Here is a 16,929-nt window from a genome sequence, read left to right on the forward strand (position 1 = left end):
GGCACAGCTAAGAAAATTTTTCTGCTTTGCCTTTATATGTGTGCTGAGACTTGCTATATCATTGGATGTGTGTAGTGTCTGGTAACCAATTTTAAATAAATATTTTTAAGAAATTTTAAATTAATTTCTTTTAAAATAATAGCCAAGTGAAGTGAATAACACTCCTGCTCTCTAACAATAAAGCTTTTCAATTCCACTATAGACATGTATTTAGGAATGTTTTTAGGATTGTTTATTAATTTCATTACTCAGTGTGAGACCACCATGCTTACTGGAAGTTTAAAGTAGTTTGCAAAAGTTCTATGTTGGTCTCTGCAGTAGAATTTTTAGATTAACTGATCCTTTCCACCTATAATACTGATACTAACATACTATAATTTTTAGTGGAACCTGTGGCATAGTAATTAAATAATAAAGTAACACGTAAAAACCACAGTGAAATCTTTAATTAGTAAAAGGACAGATATTTCGTACTAAAATTAATAGTACATCTTCAGTGTCTGTAACAGTAATAGGAATGGAATGCTGGCAAACATTCGATGGATCACCTATTAAAATACAATTGTTACCGCATGCTAGGAAATAATAGAAATAACAAATTTAATCTATTAAGATAAATGGTTTTTTACATAAAAGTCTCCTCGATCTTTGAGAGAGACATATAGTCATTTCTATTTAAATTCGGTCAGTGTAAGATAGTTTCACAACTTTCTTTGAATAAGCATTCATATTTGAATCTGCATCTATGGAGGAGAACTGCTTTATCCCACTGGACACTATGAGTAGAGTCAATACTGTTCTGCGCCAGACCAGACTTCAGAGGTTTGTTATAGTCCATATAATATTGATGTTCTTTTATTCTTTTTTCCAAAGAATGGCTAGTTTGTTCAAAATAAGAGACATTGCATTTGCAAGGTATTTGGTAAACACCAGCCAAAGATAGAAAAGACAGTTTATCCTTTCTAGAAGGTAATAAATAAGAAATTTTGTTGATAGGAATATATGTTGGAATCAGTTGGTACTTTTTCAGAATTCTACCTATAGGTTCTGAGATACCTGGAATGTATGGAATAGGAACTCTGCGGACTGTTGAAGAAACTGTAGATGTTGGAACATAATGATTGCAAATGAAATGATTACAACTCCAATCAAATCCAAATGATACTTGACTCTTATGTTCCAACACCTACTGTTTCTTCAACAGTCCGTAGAGTTCCTAATCTGCACATTTCAGGTATCTCAGGACCTATAGGTAGAATTCTGAAAAAATATCAACTGATTCCAACATATATTCATATCAAAAATTTCTTCTTTATTACCTTCTACAAAGGATAAACTGTCTTCTCTATCTTTGGCTGGTGCTTACCAAATATCTTGCGAATGCGATGTCTCTTATTTTGGACAAACTGGCCATTCTTTGGAAAAAAGAATAAAAGAACATGAATATTATATTGATTATTACAAACCTCGTAAGTCTGGTCTGGCGCAGCATAGTATTGACTCTACTCAGTGTCCAGTGGGATAAAGCAGTTCTCCTCCATAGATGCAGATTCAAATATAAACGCTTATTCAAAGAAAGTTGTGAAACTATCTTACACCAACCGAATTTAAATAGAAATGACTGTATGTCTCTCTCAAAGATCTGGAAGACTTTTATCTTATGTAAAAAACCATTTATCTTAATAGATTAAATTTGTTAATACCGTGTGCTAGGAAATAATAGAAATAACAAATTTAATCTATTAAGATAAATGGTTTTTTACATAAGATAAAAGTCTCCCAGATCTTTGAGAGAGACATACAGTCATTTCTATTTAAATTCGGTTGGTGTAAGATAGTTTCACAACTTTCTTTGAATAAGCATTCATATTTGAATCTGAACGTTTGTTAGTCAAGTATTAATTTTAGTACGAAATATTTGTCCTTTTACTAATTAAAGATTTCACTGTGGTTTTTACGTGTTACTTTATTATTTAATTTTACTAACATACTATAGATTTTCAACCTTTTGTGGATGAGATGCATAGAAAAATATTAAATAAATAGTGACAGTTCGAATAATGATGAATCTATTGATCCTATGGAGGTTTTTTAATAATAAGAGTGTTAAATTAAGAAAAATTGCTTAGTGATCAATAAATTTGAACTTCAGTTATGTCTTAAGAGCAAGCCTTATACTAAAGATCATAATAAAAATGGACATGATTAAGGTTATCATTGAAATAATGTTTATTTATGAAACATCTGGAAGATTTCGGGAGTTATGTTTTCCTTGTTCTTTTTCTGTTGCTTCCTTACATAAATTGAACTGCGTGTGGTAAACAATTCGTTGATAAGCTCTGTGGAAGGGAGAAAATTTACTCTCCTCTTCAACAAATTATACTATGCATTGATAGTGGTCACATATATCACAGTCAGCTTCTTTCTGTCACAGTAGTAGTAATGAGATTATTCTGTAACTGTTGTGCTAATGACTTAGAATATTACCATCCAGTTTGCTTCAACATATTATCTAGCAGCTACTTAGATGAACCATTTTAAAGCTAGCTCATAGAATATGTTGTGAATCAAGAAATATGGAGAAAAGAATTCTGGAACTCTCTTTCATGCTTTCCATAAACAAAGTTATTGATAATTTGAAGAAAGGTTTTTTTTATGGGTCATGTTCATGAAACCAGCATATTCACAGTAAAAAAGGGGTTCAATTTAGATAAGATTGATACATGTTATTATTGGTTTCCTTGATCAGAGTTGTTCCAAGAGTTGCAAATAGGTACAAATTGCAGAAACAGAAAATGAAATGTAAAAAGTGTAGAATTAAAATCGTGGTCAATATTATATCTTGTTAAACAACTTTAATCCTGTGGAAACCAGTAATAAAAGTAGCAATATTACATTATTTTTAATAAAATTTTGTGTGGTGCCACATCATCACCTTCACTTAGATCTGTTTATTCTGACTTAAGTTAGGTTAGAGACACAAAACAGTACTTTGCTGGGGGGGGGGGGGGGGGAGAGATCACTTCACAGCAAATTGAGTATCACTTCCAGTTCTTTTTCTTTAGATGTTGGTGTTAAGTACCATAATGTGTATATTCTCTCCTGGTAATTTCAAAATTAATGCAGCAGCCTCTGCAGAGTGGTTAGGATTGCATTTATTGTTGACTTATCAGTAATTTAGATTATATTGTTGTAGAAGAAAATTTGGGTCTTACCTGTTGGTTAATTTGTTTTTTATGGTTAATCTTCTTTTGAATATTACAGAAACTACTTTGATCTCTCTCTTAGTGAGTGGTAATTTTTGCTATAACCTGACATCATGTCAGGATTGCAGGTCTGATTGAAGTGGGATGCCATGGAATATGGTCAGCCTTCTCTCTCTCTCTCTGACATGAGTATGTGCATGTGTGTGCATGCATGCACGCACACGCACACACAGAAATTCCCCCCCCCCCCTCCCCAATAGGCTAGTTCGTTGTATTCTAGGGTATGTTTATAGTTCTCACTATTAGCTTTATATGTCAGTTTTTGTGGTCCCTCTGGTATTTTTTTTTAATTTTGAAATTTTTAAAAGAAATTTTAGAATAATTTGCATTTTTTAAACCCCACAGAGAGATTGTTATTGCTGAAGTTCAGTGATGTAGTGCATTTACCATCATAAAGAATGTTTTGATGAAAGCAAAACAAAGTGATAATCACTGAATGAGCTATTCTGTGAAGCAATGAAACATAAATATGTTAAAAAGAACAAACACTCATTAAATTGGTAACATTTTTTTTTTCATATGAAGGTCATTTATTATCAAATAATCTCCATATCATTATTATCAATATGTACAATTTCTCAATAACTTTTAACACAATGTATCATCAGATTTATTGATAAATGCATTTTGTTTTCAATGCATAATGTATAACATATGATTTCAGTAGATATTACATATTATCGTCACATTATTTCAATAAATATGATAAGAATTACCAATGTTAGTTTAAATTTTCCTTCACCTTTTTGTATATTTAGATCTGTGACTTTGGCTTGGCAAGAGTTGAAGAACCAGATGAAAATAAGCACATGACTCAAGAAGTTGTTACTCAGTATTATCGAGCACCAGAATTACTAATGGGAGCCAACCATTATACAGAAGCAGTTGATATTTGGTCTGTGGGATGTATTTTTGCTGAACTCCTTGGTCGGCGGATACTTTTTCAAGCACAAACTCCCATTCAGCAGGTATTTATAAAACTGTTTCATTATCTGCACACTACAGAAGATCAGAATTCTATCTTAAATGAACTTGCCATGAAATTATGTTCTTGTTTAATCCTTTATAACGAAACAAAGTTTGCATGTGAAGTATTTATTTATTGGAGAAAGGATTAAACAAGAATATAATTTCTTGGCAAGTTTAATTCAATTTGCAACAAAGTGAAAAAGATTTTTAGAATTCTATTCAGTTACCATGTACAACCTCCATATGTTTTAATATGGTCCTTCCCATAATATATGGCATTATTCACACCATATAGGATGTGTGCTTTGCATTATGGAATACTAAGACAATTGATGTGAAGTCATTAGCCACTATATACAAATAGCCCAGTTATGAAGATATTTCACATATTTTATTTGCTTACACTTGGATTATGGATTAAACCAAGAATTTAAACACACCAGACAAAAAGAAATCATGGAATGTTGATTGAAACATGTACATCATATTAAAGTTGATGAATGTAAAGAGTTGTATATATAGGTAGAGTGAAATGCTGGAATATATGATTGTGGATATCTGAGTTGTGTGTTCATTTGTAGCATTCTGTATTCTCTTTTACAGATACAATAATGGGTCGTAAAGGTGAAGTTACCGAGCAGTAAAAGGGTGCCGTTGTTATTTGCCAAGAACAAGAACATTCCTTGCAAGAGGTGGCGAAATTTCGGAGTGTCTGAATCCACAGTCAGTAGTGTCCTTTTACAGTGGAAGAATTATGGAAGCTATCACTCTAGGCATAGCAACTTTGGTAGAAACTCTGTGATGAAAAATCGTGATTGCAGGCGTTTGGGACAATTAGCAACAGCTGAATGCTTCCAGACTCATCAAGAACTGTTTCAACAGTACAATGCTAGACCCAGTAAACCAGTTTCAGAATGAACACTATGGAGAGAACTTCATGGGTTATGCATTTTCATGTGTGTTGCCCAGATACATGCTAAGTTAACAATTGTCCAGAAGAAAAATTGCCTTGTTTGGGCAAAACAGCATATCACTGGACCATTGACCAGTGGAGACGAATAATATAGTCCAATGAATCCAGATTCTGCTTGTATTCCAATGATAGCTGCTCCAGAGTCATGCAGAAGGCTTGAGAATCATTTAACCCTGAATGTGTCCAATGAGCTTTGCAGAAAGAGGGTGGCAGTGTCATATTTTGGGGCTGCATTTAAAGTGCTGGAGTTAGCCTGTTTGTTGAGGTGTCCAATGGAAATCTATGGATTATCTGACACTTTTAAATAATGAAGTATTGCCATTTGTCCAGTTTTTGGAACAAGAAGGATACATAGTGGATTCTAAGTTTCAAGATGATAACTCTTGTGTTCATCAAGCCAGAATTGTGCTGGATTCGTTTGCTGAACATGAGAAAGACATTCCACATCTCAGTTGGCCAGCCAGTTCACCCGATCTGAATGTTGAAAAAATGTGAGACATCTTTGAAAAAAGAAGAAACATCATCACTCTGCAAATTTGGCAGAATTAAGGGAAATTTTAGCATGGAGTGGAATAAACTTGATACACATGTGATAATGAGTCATATTAACAGCATGCCAAAAAAAAAATCCAAGCTGTAATTAAAGCAAGTGTTGATATAACTTCTTATTAAGGAATAAAATTTACATTCCATAATTTTTGTCTGGCGTGTTTAATTTCTTGTCATCTTAGATTACAAGCAATAATACTTCTAGGTCTTTTGTCAATAATTATATGCTGTTCTCTTGCATCTCATGGATAATAATATAGGTAGAATCCAAGGAACAGGTTACTTAGGAATATAACTTATTTCACCATCACATTACCCTTTTCAACTGACAGATAGTTGTTACTTTGGAAATTATTTGGGTCTTCAACTGGTTTGTACTAATTATACAGCTCTTTCCTGAAGGCTGATATGTGAAATACTTAACTCATCTCAAGTACAGAAAGTTGTTTTTTGAATTCATGTGACCATAAAAGAACATAGGAGTCCACATGTGATCTTATTAAATCCTTGTAAAGTGAGAGAATTATTTCTTATTCATAAGAGTTAGTGTTTTCTTCCACATTGCAATTATTCAGTATGATGATAGCAGTGTAGTCCCTAAACTAAAAATGTATCTGCTGTCATCCCTAGGTCTTCATCTTCATTTACTATTTGGAGTAAATTCCTATTAAAAAATGTGCTTAGTTTGCATTGACTTAATCCAAAATGCATGCCCTCGTGCTGTTGACTGCCATTCTTTGTCATTTGCTCACAGAACCTATCTATTTCAAATCAGCTCATAAAGATCCTGTATTAGATATGCTATTTATCACCCAACACTCAGCACTATCTCTTAGCTATTCTTCTGTCCATGTCACAAGCCCATTTTACATATTCATTGAATTTGTATAACAATCTTCCATTGTAGAATCCTGACAGATTCCTGGTAAAGCCCACTAAGGTTGTGCTATATTCATTCCCCTTATACAACTCACCTATAACTCTTTGTGAAACACGAGCCTATTGCAAGCAAGCCCTACCTTAAATTAAGTTATACTGTTCTCTGTAGAGGATCAAAAAGTGTATATACAGGGTGTCCCAAAATTCACGCAAGATTTAAATTTAGCGCCATTTGTGTGGTAAAGTGTTGCCAACGAGAAAAAAAAGACAGTGTGACAGCTGACAGTTCAGGGTTATTAAAAATGGAGTGCTACATGAAAGAACAACGCATTTTCATTGTTGAGCAATATTTTAAAAATAATGAAGGCTTGGCGGCTACAGTTTGCAATTTTCATACAAAAAATGATCGGAATAGTGATTTAACTTCATCAACTGTGAAAAGATTAATTAAAAAATTCAAGGTAACTGGATCAATTAGTGATCTTATACACTCTGGCCATCCTTCAACAAGTCGTTCAACAGAAAACATCGAAGCAGTTCATGAGAGTGTTGCTGAGAGTCCAGGAATATCAATTCGGCACCGTGGTCTTGAATTGGGCATTTCGAGAAGCTCTCTACAGCGTATTCTCACGATAGATTTGCATCTTTATGTTTACAAAGTTCAGTTGACTCAAGAACTGAAGCCTACTGACCACACGCAGCGAAGAGAGTTCGTTGAATGGATTATGGAACAACAACAAGTGGATGCTTATTTTTCGAACAAAATCATCTTCAGCGATGAGGCTCATTTTCATCTTGATGGCTTCGTTAATCAACAAAATTGGCGCATTTGGGGTTCAGAAAATCCACGAGTGATTGTTGAGAAACAAATGTCCACAACGTGTCACTGTTTGGTGCGGATTTTGGGCTGGAGGCATCATCGGTCCATTCTTCTTCGAAAATGCGGCCTGGTAAGGCAATAACAGTTAATCGTGCTTGCTATCGCGACATGATAATCCAGTTTTTTTGTGCCTAAATTGCAAGATATGGATGTGGATGACATCTGGTTTCAACAAGACGGTGCCACATGCCATATAGCCCGAGAAATAATTCAATTACTGCATGAGTCATTTCCTGGTCGTGTAATTTCCCGTTTTGGTGATCAGAATTGCCCGCCCAGATCATGTGACTTAACGGCGTTGGACTTTTTGGGGGGGGGGGGGGGGGGGGGGTTGAAGTCTAAGGTTTATGCCAACAAGCCCACGACCACCCTCGCCTTGAAGGAGGAAATTGAGCGCTGTATCAATGAAATTCAGCCACATTTATGCAAAACGGTCATGGAAAATTTCGACAAAAGAGTGCGTATGTGCCAGCAAAGCCGTGGAGGCCATTTACCCAATATGCTTTATGAATCAATAAGAAATTACAATTTTTAATTAAAAACCTGTGTTTTCTATCAAAATTACTTCTTGCATGAATTTTGGGACACCTTATATATATATATATACATATCCACATATGGATGGAGGTCTTAACCAGCTTTCTCCACTGTCTTAGTGATCGCTTAAGAGATCTTGATTGTCCTATTATTTATTATATGATGGTAAAATACAGGGAGAAATAGAACACTAGTGTTACAGATCTATGACAACTAAAAACCACAACATCAATAGATTGCTGTCTCTTGGATGCTGTTGCACTAGGATCCAATCTCTTCAACAAGAACCGTGCTTGTCTGCTTGAATGTGTAAAATTGATATTTTGATCTGTCTCAATCCATTTCTTTCTCCTTGCATTATCCAAGGAGTGCAGGAAATCATTAGCTACTGTCTTGGTCTTTTTTATCTATAAATTGATGATAGAGGTTGTTGCTATCACTATTCCAACCTGGAATATATTCTTTCCTGTAACCTCTAGGGTTAGTTCTCTTTGCTGCTCCTTTAATCACTCTTATAAATCTGCTGTAATTGCTAGGTATAGGTTTTATCCACCTAATTGGTATCTACTTGTTCAGCAAATTTCTTCCAGTTTGCCTTATTGAAGTTCCATCTAGGATTTGGTACAGACAATGTAAGTGGTATATGAATTCCTAGAGAATATAAGATTAGTCTGTACTGACTACTTGAGAAAGGCCCAAAAACTTTTCTATTTATGCTGAGACTTTGATGACAACGATATCCTTGGTTACAAAGCAAATATCTGAAGTGTATCCTCTATGCCATCTAGCTGAAAAAAAGATAGAGGTATCTTTAGCATTATATATTAAGTTAAGGTCCTAGTCTTCCATCAATTCCACCAGCTTTTCACTGTTACTATCATTTTCATTCTTTTTCTTTCTTTCTTTTTTAGTATTCTGTAATTGAGCAGGTTCTTTTAGTAGCAGAAACTTTCTTCCACTCTTTTCTGTTCTGAGCCTTCTCTTTCAAGGTTGTGTACCTGTCTCCATTGAGCATGTCATCTAGCATTGTTTTCCTTACTCTTCCTCTGGGTCTTTTTCCGTCTATTTTTCCTTCGATGGCATCTCTGATGATTCCATTTCCTCTCAGAATATGTCTGGTCCAGTTTCCCTTGCTTCTTTTTATCCTCCTTAACAGACTTCTTTCTTCTTCTACTCTTTTTAAGACCTCTTCATTAGTTATTTTATCTGTCCATTTGATTTTTTCCATCCTTCTCCAAATCCACATCCCAAAGCTTTCTGAAATCTTAATTTCTTCTTTCTTCAATGTCCAAGTTTCAGATGCATAGAGGGCAACACTCCACATATAACATTTCATTAATCTTTTCTTTAGGTTTCTGTCCATTTTACTTCTGAATAAATTCCATTTTCTATTAAAGGCACCTCTTCCCATCGCTATTCTTGCTTTTATGTCATTTTTACATCTTCCATCACTGCTAATAGCACTTCCTAGATATTTAAATGTCTTTACTTGATTCAATTTTTCCCAATTTATTCTGATATCCATATTTTCCTCTTTCCTTGCTATTTTCATCACCTTTGTTTTTCTGATGTTAATTTTAATCCCATAATTGATACAGGATCTAAGTAATCTGTTCAACGATGTTGTAATCCTGTTTCAGTGTTTGATAGTAATGCCTTCTCATCTGCGTATCTTATTGCAAATAACTGTCTACCTCCAATCTTTATTCCTTCTTCCGAATTCTCCAGTGCTTCTTTTAGCATTGCTTAGGAATACATGTTGAACAAAATTGTGACAGAGAACAGCCTTGTCCAATGATACCTGATTCTGTTGTACCACATATGTCTCTCACCATGGCAGTTTGTCCCATATATAATGAGATAATTAGCCTTCTGTCTTTCCAATCTGTACCAATCTTTTCCATTACTTTCACCATCTTATCCCATTTTACATAGTCAAAAGCTTTCTCAAAATCTATATAACAGATGTTAATTTTTGTATTCACTTCTAGACTTCTTTCACTTACTATTCTTAACAGTCCAATTGCATCTCTTGTTCCCCTAGCCTATCATTTTCATTATAACCCCATAAATCGTGATGTCTATTGCAATTTCCCAGTATCACACATGGATGTAGATTGGTTAGAGGGCGATCAGGCCAAGTGGCAATCAGGGATTTATAGATGTTCATGACTGTCAGTTATTTGGATAGTAGCTGAGAATATGCTGTTGTTACTCATTATGAGTTTACAACTCTCAATATCTTCTTTTACATAGGTTGCAATTCCATATTTAGGATAATTAACTGAAGCAGTCAATCTGAATCCTGGAATTTTTCTTCTAGACTGCAATTGTTCAGCATTTTCAGTGTGGGTTGATATCATATTAGATAGAAATTCACTTTTTGCTCTACTCAAGCCTTGAATATTGAGTTGACATATCTGAAATGAGTGTCCTATTTGTCTGGTAGAAGGAAATAAATCCTTCTTGCTTTTTTTGGCCAGTAGCTGTAGAGGGGAAGTTTGTCACCATCTTCATCATAGGCAATTTCGCATTACCTAGGTGCACCAAGGAGGCAGTCTACATTACACCCTGATTGTTTTATAATTGATGCATCAGTTCTATCTCTCCACCCTTGTATAATGGAATCATCTTACTCTCCTTTCACATATTAGGTGCTCATGATGAGCCTAAGTTAAATAACCAGGTCAAGGACATTGCTAATTCTCTTTCACACATTCTTTTAGCACCCATGCTGATATCTCATCTAATCCCACTGCTGTGTTCCTACCAAGTCCTTGTAATAGCTGTAAATTCTCTTATTCATCCACCTCTCTCCTTTCATCTTTCCTCACAGCATTTAGAAGTGATTATTAAGTGATTACTTAATAACTAGCTATTTCAGTGAAGTTAGTTAAGCTCAACTAACTTCACTTTCATGCCACCTTAAAACACCTTAATAGTAGTCATTCTTCTTCCTGTTGTTTGACACATAGCAAAAGAATTGTTGTGGATTTCCTTTGAGTTTTTAATATAATAATAATAATAAGAAAATAAGAAAACTCTTATTTTTCAGAAAATTATATTATATTTTTAATTAATACCTCTGATATTTTGGCAGTGTTATCATCATCAGGGATCACAGAACAATGATATGTGCATGCAGGCACTAACACTGGACAAATGAGGCTGAGGAAAGGCAACAAAAGTCAGGCCTAGACTCCTACCCCCCCCCCCCCAAAGTGTGTTTAATTGTGTTGTCTTGGCTGTTCGGCTGAAGATCTGAGGATGAGTGTTTTCCATATTTAGAGCAGGAAATTACCTAAAATTCATGCACCCAAATTTGTTGTGATTTGGAAAGTTTTTCAGGGCTGAGGCAGATTTCAGGAATAGCCTCTTGTATTTTTATATTATTTGCTGACTACTGGCTATGGTGTAATAGTAGCCTTTCATCGGGTAATCCTGTGGTGGGTGTCCAAAGCATGGTTAGTGAGTCCAGATGGCTGTAATGGTAGAACCAGATGTAGTCCTTGTGTTCAGAAATTTTGATATTGGCTATCTTGCCTCTTTGGTCATAGTAGAACAGTTTGCACTGCAAAGGATGTGGTAGGTCTAGGGGAAGGACACCTACCAGGTGTACCTAGTGATGACACAGTGGATTTGTTTGGAAACACTTTTTTTCATATTTCAGGATAAATATTGGGAACAAAAATTGTTCCCAATATTTATCCTGAACTCGCCATGAATGAGTCCCCCCAGACTTGGCCAACCTCTTTATGGAAAATTTCAAAACGATTGCTATTAGAAACCATCCCAAGAAACTAAAAACCTGGTTATGTTACCTAGATTATGGTTTTGTTATTTGGTCAAGAACAATGAATGACTTAATTTATTTCAAAGATATCTGAACAGCTTACATCCAAATATAAAATTCATTCTTGAACTGGAAGATCACAAAGAATTTCTGTTCCTTAATATCCTTTTTGAAATAACAAAGAAGAAGAAAAAAGATTGTCCTTTTCAGTATACAGAAAAACCTACTGCAACTGGAAGATTTTTACCTGCCGCCTCACACCGTCATCCATTACAAAAGATTATAACTTTATGAGATAGAGCATACAACATGTCTCGTACATCAATTAACAGGATTGAAGAACTGCACTACTTGAGGCATACCCTCACCCTTGGTGGTTATGAACCCAAGATGATCAACAAAATTTTTAATACACCTCCAACAGTTCATTTAAATGTTGGAGGTGTATTAAAAATTTTGTTGATCATCTTGGGTTCATAACCACCAAGGGTGATTAATACACCTCAAACAGTTCATTTATTTAAACCAGATTTTAAGACCACAATGACATTTTCTTACATTAAGAATGCTACAGAAAAGTAGCGAAGCTGCTTCGTGAGTACAACATTAAAGTGACTTTTTTTAATTTTATTTTATAGTAAACAACTCATACAGTTGACTCGCTCTTTATAACAAACTCACTCATTGTAACAAACTATTGAAAAGTCCTAAGCTAAGCTCCCTCATAAGCATGCTATTCTAAACAAACTTCACTATAGCAAACTATTCTGGTAGTAGCTTATGAATGGTTTTAGTGAAAACCACCTATATTATCATTTCCATTCCAGATATCTGTTGTAGGTTGATTCATCTGCAATTATCAGCATGCCCTCACCCACTGTCGGTGCCAGGTTATTTTGTGCCCTAGGCAAAGTTTACAAGTGTGCCCCTTATTTCATAAACTAAAATGTTTCTAATTGACATTAAACAAAATAAAATTGTCTTTCAGGTTAAATTAATAGGTAATTTAATAGGGCTTTTTTATTTTATTTTTTAATTAATTTGAAAATTCTCTGTTATAATTCATTTACAAAAAAAAAAAGTTATAAAATACAAAAATTTAATATTTTAAAATGTTAACATTTTTAAATATTTATCTTAACTGAATTTTAAATAGCAGTAAGTTCAAATCATTTAGGTAAGGAACCAAAAAGAACTAAGAGTTAAATAGTAAAATAGTGTGAGGGATAAGGAAAAAGAATCGATACCTAAATCATATATCACTATTTAATTTTGATATTTTAGTAAAGTATGAATAAACCATAGCTTGAAGTTTTGCACCCTTTCATGGCTTGCACCCTAGGCAGTTGCCTAGTTTGCCTAAATGGTAGCGCCGGCCCTGCCCTCACTCCTATCCTAACACTTCTTATTATGTCTGTCTTCACCAAATACACTGGTGCCAATCACATTTAATACCTGTAAGGATATTTTTCTTTTGTTAACCAGAGCTCATTACTAATGCCAATAATTTTTGGCTTCCATTTATATTTAGTAAGTGTAAGGATTTCTCCTCTTCTTTATTTTTTGCTTCTGGCATTACTCAGCACGCATGATAACCAACCAACAGCTTGGGTATTCAAATAACTTTAAACTTAATTAATACAAATAAACGGCCTAACCCAACTGCTGTAATCATTTGTCATGTCTGAAAAAACTATTCATGCCATTCTTGGTCCATTTTGGAATGAAATGTAAAACATTGGATCAAAGACTCATGACAGATTTGATCAGAGAATATTGTGTAAAATTCGAAGATTGAAGAGATTGATCAGTTGCTGAACTATATTAAATTTGGCCAGTGTGAATGAAACTTTGGCATTATGATGTAAATACATTTTCCATCCCAGACTAATCTGAGATGGAGAATCATTTAAATGGAATGAACAATGAACAATCAGAAAAACTGCTATTCAAAGTGGAAATTATTGAGGAGATAGAAATATAAGTAAAGTTATAGCAGTTAGGACTATTTTATAACTTAGGTGTTCAAATTTAGATTTAGATATTCAAATTATTAACCTGTTCTCTATATTACAAGGACAGTTTGGTATAATGTTATTGATTAAAAAAAATGGTAGTGAATTTTAATTGTCTTGAAATTTCATAGTATTCTGTATAGCCATAGTAGCATTTACAGCATATGTGAGTGATTAAAACCTTAAGCAAATTTATATAAACTCTCACTATAGCAGATTTGATTTTAGCACAGTTGTAGCAAATTCTTTCTGTACTTGAAAGTAAAGTAACTGTTTCTCAAAAAATCGAGTTGCCTTCTAGCTGCCAAAATTGAAATTTCCTTTTCAAAAGAAATTCACTGTATCAAGTCTTCCACTATAACAAACCTGTTCTGTTAACTTCTGTAAGGTGTTGGCTGTAATGAGAGTTGATGGTAATTTTAATTAAGAGTGAAACATGTCGCACGTTACTTGATTGAAAATTATCAAACAGATCTTTTGTACCAAAACTGACAGTACGTCATCAGTGTGGAAGAAACAAGCAAGTAATAAAAAGATGGAATATAGGACAAATACAACAATTGGTTAACCTATAACATGCAAGTGGTGCTGCATGCTGCAAGAATCATATTGTACTATTTACTAATTATTTCTTATATGTACCTAAGATGAGAATCTCCCACAGGATAGAGAGAGGCAATCATTGAAATTTAAATTAGGGATGTTGAATTGGATTTAAACGGTATTGATGTGAACACAGATTGATAAGAAAATAACTATTTATTAACTTAACAGCTAATAATTCGCTGGTATTATATCCAGCATCTTCAGAGCACACAAAGAAAGTTTGTTACAAATGCGAGATGACCACAATTCAGTGTAACAGTGGGGCTAGTATAAGTAAATGCAGCGTGCAACACAAGACCTAATACGGCGGCATCTAAGTTTAAAAAAAAAAATAGTCTGAAGTTTTGAAAAAAATATAGTAGTCCAAATAGTAGTCCTTGAAAGTTTTGAAAAAAATAAAATTAAAATAAATAAATATTAATTTGGTCTTAGGATGACTGTCTCCCAAATTTTTGGTAGATATACATACAGCCATACTTGTTAAGGTTTGGAGTATGTTTTAAGGCTTCTGTTGATTCCAGGAACAACCTCTCTGACTTGTAAAAGTGTCTGTGCAGTACTTTTGTTTTTTTCCAATTGATCCTGTATGCAGGGATATCCAAAGCATGGTCTGCCAGACCCAATTTGCCATAGCGAAAGTGCCAGATATATTTTTTGTGTTCACTGAGGTGGATGTCCACAGTTCTTCCTGTCTGTCTGTAGTAGGCTCGATGACAAGAACAGGGCACTTCATAGACTCCTGGATGTGATAAAGGAGTGAATCTGTCGTTAGGTGAATGGATGAGAGTTGCCAATTTTACGTAAGGTTTAAATACAGTGCACAGTTGGTGTTTGTTAAGCATCCTAGATATCTTTTCAGATGTGCCTTTAATATACGGGACGGTGATAGTTTTGTTATAGTCTTCTGTGGTAGATAGTGGGGGGATTTCTAGGTAGCATTTAGTATTTTATCTATCTTATGGGGATTATAGCCATTGGTTAGGAAGGTGTGGCACAGGTGAGAAAGTTCAGCAGTGAAGGCAATGTCATTGGAACAGATTGCTCTAGCTCTATGGGTTAGTGTTTTTAAGATACCATATTGTTGAAAAGGGTGATGGTGTGATTGTTTGTGTAAATATCTCCCTGTATGTGTGGGGAGATATTTCTCCCCACACATACAGGGAGATATTATAAACCAAAAATGATAAGGAACCTTCTGGAAGATGTGTGATCAATGTGTCCAAGCAGTCGTTGGCTTCTAGTTCCATTGTAAAGTGGATTTTAGGGTGCTGGCTATTTAGATGCACTAAAAATGTATTCAATGTGCCTGGGCCATGTGGCCAAATAGCAAATACATCATCAACATTGTGTAGCCAGAGACTAAGTTTGAGAGTGGCTGTGTTGATAGCTAGCTTTTCCACATGTTCTATATAGAAGTTGGCTAAGGGGAGGAAGATCCCATAGCTGTCCCATCTAATTGTTTGTATATTTTCCCTTTCTATGTAAAATAACCTGCCTTTACTGTGAATTTAAATAGCTGAAATATATCAGGGATATATTATGAATTGTGAATTTAATAAGTTAAGTGTTTCAGTCAATGGTACATTAGTGAATAATGAGATGATATCAAAACTTACCATTAGGTCTGAACGTTTTTCTAAAATACTTTTTAGGTGGTTAGAATTTTTAACAAAAGAGGGAAAATTGTTTGTGCAAGTGGCTAGTAGTTTGGCTAAATGTATAGCTATTTCATATGTAGGACTGTTTATACTATCTACAATAGGGCGTAAAGGTGTACCTTGTTTGTGAATTTTTGGAGCTCCATATATTCTGGGTGTTTTAATGTTTTTTTTTTTTTTAACTTAGATGGCGCCGTATTAGGACTTTAGTCTTGTGTCGCATGCTGCAATTACTTATACTAGCCCCACTGTTGCACCGAATTGTGGTTGTCTCGCATTTGTAACAAACTTTGTTTGGAAGATGCTGGTTATAATACCAGCAAAATATTAGCTGTTAAGTTAATATATAGTTATTTTCTTGTCAATCTGTGTTTGCATCAATATGTTTAAATCCAATTCAACATGTGTGACGACACATAAGCCTATCCATGCGTTTAAATTAGGGATGGTTAGCAGGGGCTCCAAACTTTCTTTGAAAATAATTTCCTAATGTGTTTGGTCTCGCTACCACATTGTGCAATACCTGACTTTTGAGCTTTAAGATATTCAGTGTAATGCACATGTTAACTAATTCTTTTTTCCGCAGAATGAATTATCTGTCCATAGTGTGTTCACAAGGATTCTGGTAAACACCAGCTATAGATAGAGATGAAAGTTTGTCTTTTGTAATAAAAGATGAGAAATTTTGTTGCTTTCAAAATATGTTGATATCAGGTGAAATTTCTTCAAAAATCTGCTAATAGGTTGGGAAATATCTGAAATGTATTGGATTGAAACCACATGCTTTATTTCAGTATTAACAGT

At 34.4% G+C, this 16,929-nt stretch overlaps 1 protein-coding gene across 4 annotated transcripts in view; it reads left to right on the forward strand.

Annotated features, from left to right (window-relative positions):
* The window catches only part of nmo (serine/threonine-protein kinase nemo), a 362,063-nt gene that overhangs the window by 221,113 nt on the left and 124,021 nt on the right, over positions 1 to 16,929 (forward strand). For all 4 annotated transcript variants that reach the window (XR_016549577.1, XM_090406022.1, XM_090406024.1 and 1 more), the window contains exon 6: positions 4,025 to 4,234. Coding sequence is in view for 3 of the 4 variants with exons in the window: in XM_090406022.1 (XP_090262148.1) it covers positions 4,025 to 4,234 (210 nt within the window). In the remaining variant the exon portion in view is untranslated. The remainder of the gene's footprint in view (positions 1 to 4,024; positions 4,235 to 16,929) is intronic.

Source organism: Typopeltis vanoorti, chromosome 16 (assembly GCF_054136105.1).
Source record: "Typopeltis vanoorti isolate ZY-2024b chromosome 16, IOZ_Tvanoo_1.0, whole genome shotgun sequence".
NCBI lineage: Eukaryota > Metazoa > Arthropoda > Arachnida > Uropygi > Thelyphonidae > Typopeltis > Typopeltis vanoorti.